Raw genomic sequence first — 15057 nt, forward strand, 5'->3', positions numbered from 1 at the left:
GAAGAGCTCATTGGCAAGAGACCCAGACTCCCTTTATGGATGTGAATGCAAGCATCTCATTATGGTTGTAATTATTACAAGAACCTGACAGATAGCTAAGGGAGCCAGGCCAGATTAAATACGTTTATACACATAGCTAACTATTATGCATGAAATTACATATATGTATACAATTTTAGGAGGGAAAACAATACACAACCCCACTTAATGTGGCCTAACAAGGTTAATCAGAGTACAAATATATTTCTCAGAGCAGGAGCTAACAACGGAACACTTGTCTATTGTAGTAATCTGTGAGATTTCATGTAAGAAATGTGTATTCCCAGACTTTAACACAGTGTAATAAATCCATAATTTAGAGCCAACTGCATTCAATATATGCTTTTCCCAATTAGTTAAATCTACTGTCTCTATTGTAACTTTTCATAATAAACAGATCAAATCTAAAACTTTAGACATACCTTTTCCAAATAAACCAATCAGTCTTGCTGTCTTGATCAATAGCTTGTCTGCACAGCCAGCTCAGGCCTACTGTACTGAGCATAATCTGTGCAATTCTTTTTTAACGGAAGCCACAACTTGGGCCCCATTAATTCCTGTATGAAAAAAGATCTAGATTTCATCAGAGCAAAAGTCTGTCTCTCTGTTGTGCTTCTTGAAGCTCATTTTCTGTTGGTCACACCCAGTTGAGTGAGAAATGTGTTGTCAAGCCAGACCAAAATAAACACAATTTCTCAAAAGTGACGCCATTTCAGCATGCATGACTGTGCACAATCTACAATTAGAACAACGGAATGTTGGGAGCTCCACAGAAGACAATGGAGTGCTCTGGGCATCTAATGGCTGGCAGATACCGGAGCATCAACTTTCAAATGCTTTCCTTTCACAGCTGATGCTGTGAACAAAGGCCTTATGGAGCCTGAGGGGATTTCACCTCCCTGGTGCTCTGTGAGGCCTTTGTTTTACTCATTAGAACATTCTGCCTTCTATAGGTGGAATGTTCTAATAGCCTTATAGCCCTCCATAGCAGACTACACCCGACATTAAAAGCCTACTCCCTAGTTAAAGACACTCACCTTCCATTCAGGCCTTTAACACTGGAGCGGGCCTTTAATGGCCGGTATAGCTAGCTACAGCGGGCTATAAGGCTATATTAAAACCACTGCCAACATAGAGGTAATACACAGGCATAGCCAGGAGTTGATAAAACATCTCCTAAATTAGAACATTGGAATGTTGGAAGCTCCAATGAGTAAAATGGAGTAGCTCCGGGCTTTTAATGGCCAGCATAAACCTGAAGCTCAAACATTCCAATGTTTGTTTTACCTTTCTCTCTTTTTAATTTAGAACATTCTACCCTTAGTAGGTGGAATTTTCCAGAAGCCTAATTGCCTTTCTGCCTTTGGCTGTACCGGTTGTTAAAGGCCCTATTCCTCCTTATGGGGTTCAGGGCCTTTAACAACCTATAGAGCCCTCGGTAGGGACCTATAAGGCCATAGTATGCTTTCTAAGATGTGACTCTGGGACAGCATTCCAGGAGTAATCTGGAAAATGATGTGAATTTAAATTTGAATCCATTCAAGGTGATTAGATGTGGATGAAAATGAATGTCCTTCTTTTTTAAATGCGACCCCTGGAGGTTAAGATTCTATCAACCCCCTTGAGACAATTTCTCAATAGTGATTTATAGACCTTCTAAATATTCATTCTCATTTGAATTTGACATCCCAGATAGATGTATTTTTGAAGATGAAATGATTATTATTGGTCATTTATTCCAGAATTCCAGGACTGGAGAATAATGTGTGGAGCACTCTGAAACAACTTCATTTTGAGTAGTTCTCCTTTTTACCAACAGATGGCAAGAAAGAGCATCTTGGACTGGCTACTTCCTGTTAAGATAATCCAAAGGTCATTGGTTGACATCAACTTGAGCAGCTTCATGAGGCTTCTCTTTTTATAATTTCAAACATCCTGGGTCTCTATCTGAGACTTCTACAAATATCTTTAGTACCTTAAAACATTAAGAACATTTAAAGAGTTGTAAAGTGTTAATAGTAAATTATTGGGATATTTTTCACTAAGGTGTTCTGACTGACATCAAATATACAATGATAGCGAATCTTGACCAGCATGTCACTAAGGGCCAGATGTAGGAAGCCAAATTGCGATTGCAAAAGATGAAATTCGCAGAATTTCAGCGTTGGCGATCGCAATTTGGCTGTGTGCAATGTAGGTAAGCAAATACCTACTCGCAACATAAGGAATCGCAAAAATTGGGATTCCTTAGTTTGCGCAATCATTTAGAGAATCGCAGTTTGCGATTCCCTAAATGCTATGCTAGTGTACATCGCAAATTGCGATATTGCCTTAAGGAATCACAAATTACCACCAACTTCAAGTTGGTGGTATTTTGCGATTTCCTTTCAAAAAAGCACTTTTTTGCTTTTTTCAAAGTGCCATTTGGCACACATACATGCCCTTAGGGCATGTATGTGTGCCACATGTGCACACAGGCACATTTCAGAGGTGCAACAGGGTGTCCTTTTGGAGCCCTTGCACCCTTGAAACTGCGCACGCAATTTGCGAGTACCTCTTGTTTACTCGCAAATTGCGTGCGCAAATTCCATTAATTCCTTTGGGCCCCTTGGCCCATTGGAATGAATGGGAAGGTATTCCTTGATTGCGAATCTCAATTTGTGATACGCAATTAGGGAATATGAAGGAATTGCGATTCCTACATACATTCCATTTTGCGAGTCCTTAATAGTGATTCGGTAAAAATCGCTATTAAGGACTTTACCTACATCTGGCCCTGAGTACCTCCAGGTGAAACGCATCCCTGTTCTTTACTTTTGACCACCTTTTGTTTCCCACTGGTGTTCATCATAGCAGTGAATGACCAGATGTAGAATGTGGTATTCATGATAGAGGTTTCCAATGGAAACCTTACATAACATAACAATGGGTAAACCATAATAATGATGATGTTATTGAGGAAATAGACAACAAGATCAAAGCTCAAGTTGTTTATGATGTCACTCAGAACCTTGTTGTGAATAACATCCACTTTAATGACCTTTCGGCCACATGTAAATTTATGTTGTATGTAGTCCACCTAAATCAGGTACCCGTGCTTCCAAAATATATGCAGGCACAGAAGAGTAAAGAGGGGACCATATATATCATTTAAGAAAAATAGTATTTAAAAAACTCTTGGCCTCCATGTCCACTTTGGTTAATCACTTTTGTGAGGTCACAACAGTGAATGACCAGATTCAGATCCTGTTTTTCATGCTAATGGCTTCCACTGTAAGCTATATACAACAAGATCATAAGAAATGCTTTGGATATCCTCCTCACTATTCAAGCTGTGAATGACAATAAAATACCGTCCCGCCTGCTGGTACCTCAGAAGTCTAACATAGGGTACTGTCAAATGATAGTGAAAAAAAAACACTGATTTGGACATTAAAAAATACAAAGGCTAAAATAATTTGTCCTCTGTAGAAATGAAGGCCTCTACTTCAAGTCAACATTTCAAACCCAAATGCCACTGGGCACAACAGGACTCACTTGCCGATGAGTGGAATAGCCAGAGAGGTTTCCGGCAGACGCTTGGATATCAGGAGCAAGAAGACAGACTGGGCCAGCAGGACAGATATGGACACTGTCATCTTCTCCCCACCTGGAAGGAAGGAGACTACATTTGAAAATAAGTCCTAGAAAAGGGAAGCCATTGGGAGCCAGAGGTACTGAAAGAGAAACAGACCCATTGGGTGCAAGACAGGACACCCAGGTGACTGCGGTCTGGTAGCGTCCCCTGCTGTACGATTGGGGCGGTGCAGGGCCTGCCCCTTTAGCTACACTTTCTCAAAACTATTGACCCTAGACTGTGACAGTATCCAGGTAGCCGCTGCATGGCATTACATTCTTTACTTGACCATTTTATTCAAACGTATATCTTAATAATGTGCTTTTTGTTCCCTATATCTCCTAGTGTCTGACACAGGTTTCCATGGCCAACAAATGTAGCTTTACCCCTTCCAGCACTACACAACACTTATGTTCTTTGGTACCAAGCTATAGACTTGCATTCCCATTAGCACTGCCCCCTCCAAACCTATTAGGATTTAAGTGAAATTATTTAGGGACAAATACACTTTTAGTAAAAAATAATATGAAATACACTAGATACAAAGCTTTATATGAGAAAGGTATTCTGGATTAACATCTATATTGTGGTAGAATGATCCCCTAATTTGCAACAACACCCAAGGGCCAAAGCTGTACTATGTCACAGGGGTGTAGTTATCAATAGAGCAGCAGGTGCAGCGGCCCCGGGGCCCAAAGCTGGGAGGGATCCTTTTCACCCTAATTATGGATGTTTTAAGGACCCATATATCTAGCAAACACAGATATCTAAAAGGTTTTACATGTTACCAGCTGGAGAATGCAATGCCTATTCATGCTCATTGCATTTCAAGTTGCAAAAGGAGTTCAGGAAAATCCGATTCTGATTGGTTGTATCAAATATCGCTCACCAATCAGAATCATGAATCAAAACTTTTTTTAAATTCCTGTTTGAACAATCTCAATTTGGAATGATCCTAGCCTTTGCCTATACACCCCTACAGAATGTTGCTTGGTGCAGGTGAGAACATGGATCCCCAGATCTGATAGCTAAATTGGAGCCCCCCTCCTCTCCCTCATGCCCCTCCACCCACCGACAGCACATGTGCACGCGCAGCGCCATGCAAAGGATCCACCCTCATTACTTCATGACTCACTGTCTGCGGGCAGGTAAAAGACGAAGTTGGCCAGGCAGGCGATGAGGATGGAGGGTGTGAGGATGTTGATGACGTAGAAGAGCGGCTTGCGTTTGATGATAAGGTAGAATGTGACGTCCTGGTACTTGTTGCTGTCCATCGGTACACTTTTGTCAATATTCATCTTGGCAGGTCGATGAACTATCTCCCACTCGCCATTTTCTGGTGGAAGAGAAATATCAGAAAGTCAAAGGTAGAAGGGGTTGCCTCTTTCAGGCATAAGGAGGAGTAGCTCGTGCAGGTATGAGTGGGGGGACAGAGGGGGGGGAACTCGATAGATGATGATGAAGGAGATTGAAATACATCATTGATTTTCCTTCGTCTGAGTCTGTTGATTCACCCCGCCCCGCCTCACCGCTCTTACCTGCATGGGCCGCTCCTGGACACAAGAAGCTGGGTGCCTTGATGGCTACTTTTAGGGGTCTGCAAAATGGTGATTCAGGAAGAAATTGTGTAAATTATGCATAATTACGCTAATCTGTCATTTATTGCTATATTTTGGTTCGACAGATCTCTGTACTGAGGTGAATGTATGAAATTGTTCTGCATTCTGTCCACCAATTGTTCTTTTTGCATTTGTCACCAAAGTGGGACGGGTATGCTCAGACGTGAGTCCTGTGCTCTCCATGCCACTGGAGTCAATCTATCCTGGCTGATGAGGGCTGAAAGCCCGAAACTGGTCCTAGGATGCTTGTTTCCAGTCCAGGGAGGACCTGGCCTGGCAGTTCGGGCTGGACTGTTCCCATTGGGCACAGGGTCAAGAACTGATTTGCACATGGCTGGGTCCAAACTAGAATGGCATGGTGAGCAAAAAAACGATGGATTTATGCCCAGATCTTCGTACTGGGGTGAATGTATGACATTGTTCTGCATTCTGTCTATCAATTGTTCTCTTTGCACTTGCATCAATGTTGGCAGTAAAAAGGCATAAAGAACACTATTGCAGTGAACAGCGCCTGCTTGGTTTCTGGTCGTTCGCAACGTTCCTGCACTCCCATGCTATATTTTTGCCACGAATGATGGCATAATTACATAATGTGGCATACTGGAGTAATTTGAGGAATTTCGCATAATAAGCAAACACAATTGACTCAAGATTATGCAAATTATGAAGCGTAAGTCAAATTTTGCCTGGGCCTCCTACTCATATGATTTATAAAATAATACCTCAAATTTTGTCACATGACTACTTGACGAGGCCTGAACTACGCATACGTCGATCTCTGGAAATGTCTGGCTCAGTATTCCATCTTAAAATCACTCTTCCTGTGGAACTTCGCACACCATGTAAATAACTTCAGTGAGTTAGAAAATGAAACGTTTAAACCCCTGATGATTCCATTTGAAAGCCTTCAAAATCTTCAACTTCTATTTTTTCGCAATAGTGTGCCATAGAAAGAGAAAATTAAGTAGGAAAGCTTTTACCAAGAGAACACCTATAGTCATAGGCAAGAAGATAGGTTAATGCAGCTTAAACTATTGTTTGGGGGAGGTCTGTGGCACCATTTCAAAGATAATGAGTCAGGCAAGGGAAACAACCTTTATAACGCGTGGTTACATCGCGTTCCATTACAACGCGGTTGTCACAACAACCGTGTTGTTAGAACACGATACCTTTACAACGCAAGTCAATAGATAGACTTGCTCTAGATGGCGCTCCAACCTAAGGAATAGTATGATTTTCTATTCCAATACATTCCCTACTGTTGCACAGGGTGGAGTTGGAATAATAAATTATACTATTTCTAATGTTGGAACGCCATCTAGTGCAAAGCGATCTACTTACTTGAGTTGTAAAGGTATCGCGTTCTAACAACAAGGTCATTGTAATGACCGCGTTGTAATGGTAATGCAATGTAAAAGCATGCGTTGTACCATGCTATATTCGTCAGGAAAGTTCTACAGGGGTCGTGAGGCTGTAGGTCAAATAGATCATCTTTGTGAGCAGTATGGACCCTGTCCTTGGAGACACAGGTACCAGTTGCTCCTGCAGGTTTACTGAATTGCTAAGCATCTTCTCTTCGGTAGTCAAACGCCACCAATTTTCAAAGCGTGACCCTAAATCCCTAGCAATTTGGGTAATATAACCAACACAAAGAGCTCTGGTTCTTTGCAAGTGAGGTGGAGATGCACAAATACCAAACCCATGGCAGCAGAATCTCATAAACTCATGGATACATGCCAGATAAAGTGGCAACTGAGACTTGAGGTATTCCTAGTAGTTTGTGTGAGGGGAATTTAAACATAATAAAAAGGTTGACGTTTCGACCCCTGGAAGTAACTTGGCACAGGGTCATCATCAGGATTGGGTCAACGACATTCAAATGAAGTATCTCAAAAGGCAGCAATAAAGCAGGCTTAAGAGGTAGGCGTAGCTGTCATAAATGATGAAGAGTTATGTCACATTCAAATTCTGTCCAATAGACAGGTAGTTTCAAGAACCCAGGCAGTGCACTGTCACTGTCCTGTGTGTTTCTCAAAATTAAACTCGGTGTCTGCGAGACAGGAGGGGACTTCTGAAAGCAGGAGACCTACCACTGCTTGGGGAAAAGGAGCCGCTGTCTCATTGTGCAGCATTGTATTGATGTTGATGTCATGTTCAAGATATGAGACTGCCAGCATGCATATACAAACTGCTAAAGAGAAGCGAAAAACAGGATGTAAACAAGCACTAGTAATTTTGCAGTTCCACAGTCACCAAGTAGGAACTTTAACAAGAGAGTGAATAGTTATGAAGCTCGAGGTATTAATTCAAGGCATAGGATAAGTGCTGTGTACATTTAGTTTTCATGAACTATCAGTTTCCCATCAAAATATTGAGAGTTATTTTCACAAAGAAATTGTTAAAGTATATCCATTGAGAATTACGGGCGAGCTTAGAACTCTTGATGACAAAGTACTTAAGGTATCTGCTTCTCTGGTAGAGAGCCATTACATTCTACAGACCAACTTGACAAACAAAAGTAACCAGTTACAGTGGTGGAGTTGTGTGTCTATGTGTTCTCTCTGATCTGAATCCCCCTTTCCCACTTCTACTACCCTCATATAGCCTAATAGCCCACCCTAGTGGGCTATGCCAGCCATTAACGTCCTTCTCCAGCGTTTAACAAGGGAGTGGGCCTTTTAAAGCTGGTGTAGCTTGCTATGGAGGGATATCGGGCTATTAGAACATTCCGCCCCTAGAGGGCACAATGTTCTAACAAACAGAACAAAGGCCTCAGTGAGCCTGAGGGGATTAAAATCCCCTCAGGCTTGCTTAGGCCTTTGTTCGCAGCAACAGCTGTGAACAAACATTGGAATGTTGGAGCTCCAGGCTTCTACCAGCAATTACAAGCCACTCCATTATCTTCAATGGAGCTACCAATATTCCAGCTTTCTAATATTCCTGTGTTTATGATCACTGGCTGAGGGGTGAAAGACAGACATCAGCATCACTGTGTTGAATACTGCACTCAATGTTAGTGCTTCCTAACACTTCCCACTCTGCACTGCACTGTGATGGTCTATACGTCGTATGAGAGGCAGTTGCGTTCTCAATCGTAAACAAGCCTGCCAGCTCTGCCAACTAGTGAATAAAAAGCTTTTGACATCTGAAGAGGTACAGCTCAAGAAAAGTCAGCCACGGAATACATTATTTACATCTCAGGAACACTGGAAGGGTACAGGAGTAAGACACAGGTGTACACAACATGTCGAAACCATAAATCATGTTAGTAGGAGTGTATGCTCCACTTTAATATTAAACTAAACACTTGAAGAGTTGATAGCAAATAATGTATCAATTATATATTGGAATAAGGATAGTTTAACTCATCCGTCCGCATTTTACCTGGTTTGTGATGTCACACAATCTACTAGCCTCTATTGTATGTGAATTTTCAAGTGGAGTTTCAGAAACAAATTAATAAAATAGTATTTTAGTGGTCCCAGCAGATCACAAGTCCTCTGAGGTTTGGTTTAGAGGAGGTGATTTTTATAGCCATCTCCAGGCCAATAAAGGGTTGAGCTGAGGGGTATTACAATATACAAAAAAATCCCATGGAAATTTAATGAACCCCAAAGATACCAGAAATGGTTGCATTATAAATGTCATATATTTCTAATATTTCTATTAGAAATTAATACTTTACTGTAAAGCTGAATTTTTAAATTATTTTTCCTTTGCAATAAAATAATATTACATGGATTGCCCCCCAGTTTAGACCCAACACAGCCACTAGCAACTTGTTTACATTCTGCTCCCTCACTGAACTCAGGATCCTTCTGCCTCAACCTTTCCTCTTATCTTTTCTTTTACGGCAATTATTGTACTGTCCCTCACTGATAACTTCAATCACACAAGACTTTTTACATAAATAATTTAAACAATGATACTTTGGCTTTTGCTTTGGGAGGGCCGCTTGAAAGCGAAGGGTCTCCTCACCTGTGAAGGCTTCGGTGTCGATGATGATAAACTCCACCATGTACATCTTGTCTTTTTCCGGGTCGTGGTCTACATGAAGGTTCATCGTGATCTCCTTGGCGCTGTAGGCTAGAGAGCTGAACCAAAACAGGAACAGAGACTCTTGATTGTTACTGGTTATTCAATGCCATCAGATGTCCATCCTCTCTGTCTTCTCCCTTTCCATCATGGAGGTCTAAAAACATGTTAGCATCTTCTACTGTGTAAGTTGTGCTGCTCTTTTGTAAATCTCCTCTGAATCATTTTTTCCAATTCTCCCATCTAATGCTATGGACTTGGGCCCCGATTCACAAATGTTCTTCGCAATGAGAAACCTCAACGAGAAACACCTGCCTCTACTGCAAGGCCACTGCCGCGAGTGCCGAGGCCCTTTGTGAATCAGGCCCTTGGAGTATATCCAAGTCTGCGGGCGTGGTTGCTGTTATGACTCTGGAGATACCCCATAGATGGAAAATAAATCAGCCTAGTCAGTTAAATGACCCTTAAGTCCAGTGGAGTCTAGAAACCATGAAGGTTTAATAAATAAATAAACGGCTATACAGAAGGCTAAATCAAAGTTAGTCGAAATACATGGTAACATTTATGTAGGAAAATAGCAGAAGGCTCTGTCCAAAGCAGTAAAGAGAATGCCATGAAGTCGTCTATGAGTAAAATATTTCTATGTACCAAGCATTTTTGATTGAAGGCTTATTTAATTGACTATTCTGATTTAATTTCTGTCTATCTAGTATCTGTTGGGATACATTGCCACATATGATCTTGAGATTAACACTGTCCTTGATCCTGTGAAAGTGTTTTATGTTAAATTAAGATAGGTCTAAAACCTTCATTCAGGTGGAAGGGGACAATGGCATAAATTCACCAGGGTTCAAGTACTGAGAGGTGGCCCAACTCAATAGTTTGTCCTGGTAGTTTTGTGCAGTTTTCCATATCTCAGGTAAAGTTTAAATCTCTGGAGTACTTGGTTTCTGATTGTTTAAGAATAGACACTCATTCTTCTGAGAAAACCCCTGCCATTGCTTTTTCTGTGGTACATTTGTTGTAGTCTGAATTCTAGGTAGAGGCTTACGTGCCAACCCAAAGTAATGAATGCACTCAATTAGAGAGGTGGTCATGAATTTCAGTATTCATTTCTCAGTACTTTTCACAGTGATGGCATAGTTATTTTTTAACATACTTGGCTACGTTATTTCTTTCTTTAGTAATAATATATGGAGGATGATGACAATGGCAGCTGGCACAGGTAAACGCGGTGGTGCGGGGCAGGAGGGGAAGCTGACAGACGGCGAAATAGGTATTATTTATTTATTTATACCTATTCCGTCGTCTTTCGACTTCTCCCCTCCCACCCAGCCCTGTCCCCGCCTCACCGCATTTACCTGTGCCGGCTGCCACTGTCATCATCCTCCATATGATATTACTAAAGAAAGAAATAACGTGCCCAAGTATGATGAAAAATTATGATGATCTTGTGTTTTTATGGCTCCAATATTTTTTGAGACTACCATTTCGATAGGACTCTACTAAGAACAACAAAACAATAGTTCTGTTTTTTTAGATTTAAATAATATTTTGGTGGTCAATACAAAGTAAAGCCTTTTGTTGAGTAACATAATTTCTGCTTGCGCCACTTAATGATCCATGGGTTTCTGGGTTTCTGATATCACCAGTACCCCTTGATGGCAATGTTGGGCCATATTGCTCTATTACTCAGTATATATATATATATATATATATATATATATATATATATATATATATATATATATATATATATATATATATTTCAAGCACTTTGCGAAAGGATTAGTTTCCAGGATCCGATTCCCATTGTCAGGTGGCGTGTTACACTCGGCCAATCCCGCCGCCGAGTTTGTCAATATCCAAGATTTCTGCTACGATAAGCAAAACACGCTCTCAGAGAAGGTACAGCTAGTGGAAGTTTATTCACAAGGTAACGCTATGCGTTTCAGCACAAGGGTGCCTTGATCAACCTGTGATCAAGGCACCCTTGTGCTGAAACGCGTAGCGTTACCTTGTGAATAAACTTCCACTAGCTGTACCTTCTCTGAGAGCGTGTTTTGCTTATCGTAGCAGAAATCTTGGATATATATATATATATCGCTCAGGGCTCCCAGCAGGGAAATGAAAACGCACTCTTTCGTCTCAGTTTAATTACAGCGGTTTTTTTCAGCAACCAGTACTCAACGCGTTTCGCTTCTTACAAAGCTTGCTCATATATATATGTCATGTGATCAAGGACACCGTTTTGTGTCCGAAACGTGCCAGAGCCAGCACAGTTCTAATTAAATAAAAGCAAGAATTTGGCACCAGCTATATCATGAGTCCGTGTCCCTGTGTGTGCACGAGAGCACTTGGGATTCTGTTGTTGGCGGAGGAGCGTCATCCCACTGGCTCAGAGCCAGAAGCTGAAAAATAAAATGATATTTTATTATTGTTTTATTTCTCAGCTGCTGGCTGTGCCAGCATGTGCACGGAGGGGAGGGGAGGGGCTGGGCCATGTGAGGGGGGAGGAGGAGTGCTGGTGTACTTTTAAGTGCATATGTCAGTTTGGCAGGCTGTCTTAGGCTGGCCAAACTGACATGCGCACTTAGGATTCTCTAACCCACCTGGATTGCACAGCCGAGTTGGAGAAACAGCACAGACTCCTTGTGCCTGAGTGAGTATTATTACAGCCTGTACAGCCAATTCCCACGCTGCTCTCATGCTTGAGAGTAGTGCATGCAATGGATGGGGAGTCTGTGATGCTGTCCTAAGGACTGCTGGGACCAGGAACTGGATACAGAGGAGCACGAGGAACCCAGCATCATCATGTGAGTCTTTTTCTTTTTTAATTTTTATTATTAAACCACCAGCTGCCGTGCGCTCTCCCACTCACTCCACCTGCAGGCCTCTCCGCAGCCCTCCACCTGAACCACCACTCTTTAATTTTGTCGGCCGCCACTGGTGTATACACATGTGTCAAACAGCAAGCGCGTGCTGTACGGGGTTATGAATAAGACATTAAGTTTCAATCTCAATTCAGTCCTCTAACTGGCACTCAGTAGAAATGCTAGATAATCAGATAAACAAGGCTTCCACAGTGTGCTTCAAGTCTCATTTTGATTATGGATATGACCACAATAATTCATCTTTGTGTAAATAGGAGCCAAATTGTACCTGAATTTCAGGGAGCAGTTCTGCCAATCGAAAGGAAAAAAATTGACGTTGATGGGGCACGTGCTGCGGAAGATGGATGGGGGTTGCCAGGACATAAAGCCATCATTGGAGACCAACACGTTGCAGTAGTAAGCTACATTGAAGACTGCATCATTGCTGGCGGGAAGGAAAAAAATACAAATACAAAAATAAATATATTTATATATGAATGTATAAAGTCCGAAAGTACAAAAGTGATCTAGCGGATTGAGAGATTAGTATTTTCTGTATTTATTGGCATAAATTACTTACTACTTGTTGACCTAAAAGTTGGAAAATAGCCCAGGCAGGGCTTTGGAACAGTCAATGGGCCCGATTCACAGAACTAACTTAAGACAACATCCTAAACTTACTACTTTTGGTATTCACAGAAGTTAGGATTTTTTCTTAAGTTTGTCTAAAGACAAACTTAAGACAGACTTAAGTTAGGATTTTGTCTTAAGTCTGTCTTAAGTTTGTCTTAAGACAAAATCCTAACTTCTGTGATTACCAAAAGTAGTAAGTTTAGGATTTTGTCTTAAGTTAGTTCTGTGAATCGGGCCCATTGTTTCTAAGTGTGACAACAAGCACCAAGGACAGCACTCATGTTCATGACATCACAACCAGAAGCCATTCCTTAGCAAGTTTGTTTCCTAATTTTTAAGATAAATATAATTTTTCTAATATACAATCCAATGATTCATTTGGTGGAAGAGTTTTTGAGAAAAGGAAGTTATTGTAAAAAAATATTTTTGTCAAGTAATTTTTGCTAAATATATTTTGGGAAATTATCTTATTCCATGCTACCGCTTCCTCACCCCAACTCAGATGCAAGTAAGTACCCTGTGAGTGACTGAGTAGGAACGTTGGTGAGAAGGAACATTTATCGAGCACAAATAAGTACTTTTTATTTTCTGGACCTGTCAGGAAGCTCTAGTCTAATTTCAGTTAAGAGCTCTAAAACGTTTGTGCTTAGCTGTTACTGCTGCTTGCACCCTTTGCATTCTCGCATTGAACCTTTTCTCGAAAATAGTTACAGTAGGGTAAACTCTGTAAACCTAAAATATGAAAGTTATAAAATAGAATGCATAATGAAGTCATATTGTAGTTGGAGAGGGTCCTTCCTGTCGGGGGTCGGATTTCTTGATAAACACCCACTCATGAACCCCTGGTCGTAACAAGACATGGTTTTCTCTGTGGAAAATTTTACACAGATAGTTTGAGAATTACAAACGCTATTGGACAATTTAAAGTTAACCAAGCAGTTCCCAAAATGATAACATGTAGGTTTGCAGTTGTCCTTAACTGAATTCAAACAAACCTGCAGCGCTTCCCCCCTCATCGCCTTTGCCTAATTACATGGAGAGAAGTTGAAAGAAGTTAACATATTTTTTGTGTGTATAGTACAATAATTGCTAACATATCATATTAATAAATACAAAGGTGTGGAGAATTTAGGTACTTGTCTACTGAAACATCTAGTAAATGCCTCACCCTCAGAAAATAAACTAGAGAAAGTTGCTGACCCCCCACTTTGACTTTTTGTCTCCAAGATTAAGAGAACACAAACAAAGAATAATCTTCTGTTTGTTGGGTATATTTATTTTTACCCTTTTAAATTTGTCAATTCTTTTTCCAAGTTTTTCATAAGTGAGAAAAATACTATACATTAAATACACATTTATACATATATACACAACTACTTGACATCATACATATATACATTTTATAAACAATCTTCTTCTCAAATATTGCGATTTTTATCCACAAATAATTACTCTTTGCAAGATAAATATCAACTAAGAGAACCACAAAGAGGATTAGCAAAAGGAATTGCTTAAAGAAAGATCAAAACAAACTTTGAAAACTGAGTCAAAGTAACAATCAATGAAATCCTGTTGTCTTTCTTTTATGCCTGCCCTCAGAAAAGGCATCTCAAACCCCTGGGGCCCATGCACCCTGGTGTAAGAACTACTGGTCTAGATACACCCAAGTGTCCTGGTTGACACATGTACATATGTAAGCAGAGATATACTTATGGGAAGAAATGTGCCCTTGCATTTTACCTAATTCAGGTAACCTATGATGTAGCATTATGTATGAGGAGATCTGCAATATCCCACTAACAATTTGCATATGCAAATCATGAGTGGTTTATTGAGCCTTGCTTAGAGTACTCACGCTCACCAGAAAGTACTCATACACAGAGTTTCATGTTCTAAAGGCTTACCCTCTTCCTTTCTACAGGACTGTGTTCCTGAGACACCAGGAGAAAATGTAAGCTACACCAGTGATGAAGAGGAGGAACTTCCTGGATGAAGAAGCCATGGGAATTTTCTAACCACCTCCATCATGGTTAGGATATTGTTTTTTGAAAATGTTTACTATCTGCATCATTCTGATTGGGTACGCCAAGGCACACGGTCACAGGCACCACAACATCTTGATCTTGTGTCAAAGAAGTAATGATGTTGTGTCTTGAAATCCATAAGTTACCATTAGTAACAACCACAATAATAACTCTTTTTATTAATTGTGCTCAGTAAATTAACCTGTCAGATACATACT

At 40.6% G+C, this 15057-nt stretch overlaps 1 protein-coding gene across 1 annotated transcript in view; it reads right to left on the bottom strand.

The window, feature by feature from the left end:
• Positions 1-15057, bottom strand: part of LOC147684151 (acetylcholine receptor subunit delta-like) — an 88070-nt gene that overhangs the window by 32963 nt on the left and 40050 nt on the right. The window contains exons 5-8 of the mRNA XM_086944547.1: positions 12472-12627; positions 9253-9368; positions 4791-4991; positions 3577-3688 (exon numbers count right to left, since the gene is read on the bottom strand). Coding sequence (XP_086800673.1) covers positions 3577-3688; positions 4791-4991; positions 9253-9368; positions 12472-12627 — 585 coding nt within the window. The remainder of the gene's footprint in view (positions 1-3576; positions 3689-4790; positions 4992-9252; positions 9369-12471; positions 12628-15057) is intronic.

This window comes from Lissotriton vulgaris, chromosome 11 (assembly GCF_964263255.1).
Source record: "Lissotriton vulgaris chromosome 11, aLisVul1.2, whole genome shotgun sequence".
Classification (NCBI taxonomy): Eukaryota; Metazoa; Chordata; class Amphibia; order Caudata; family Salamandridae; genus Lissotriton; species Lissotriton vulgaris.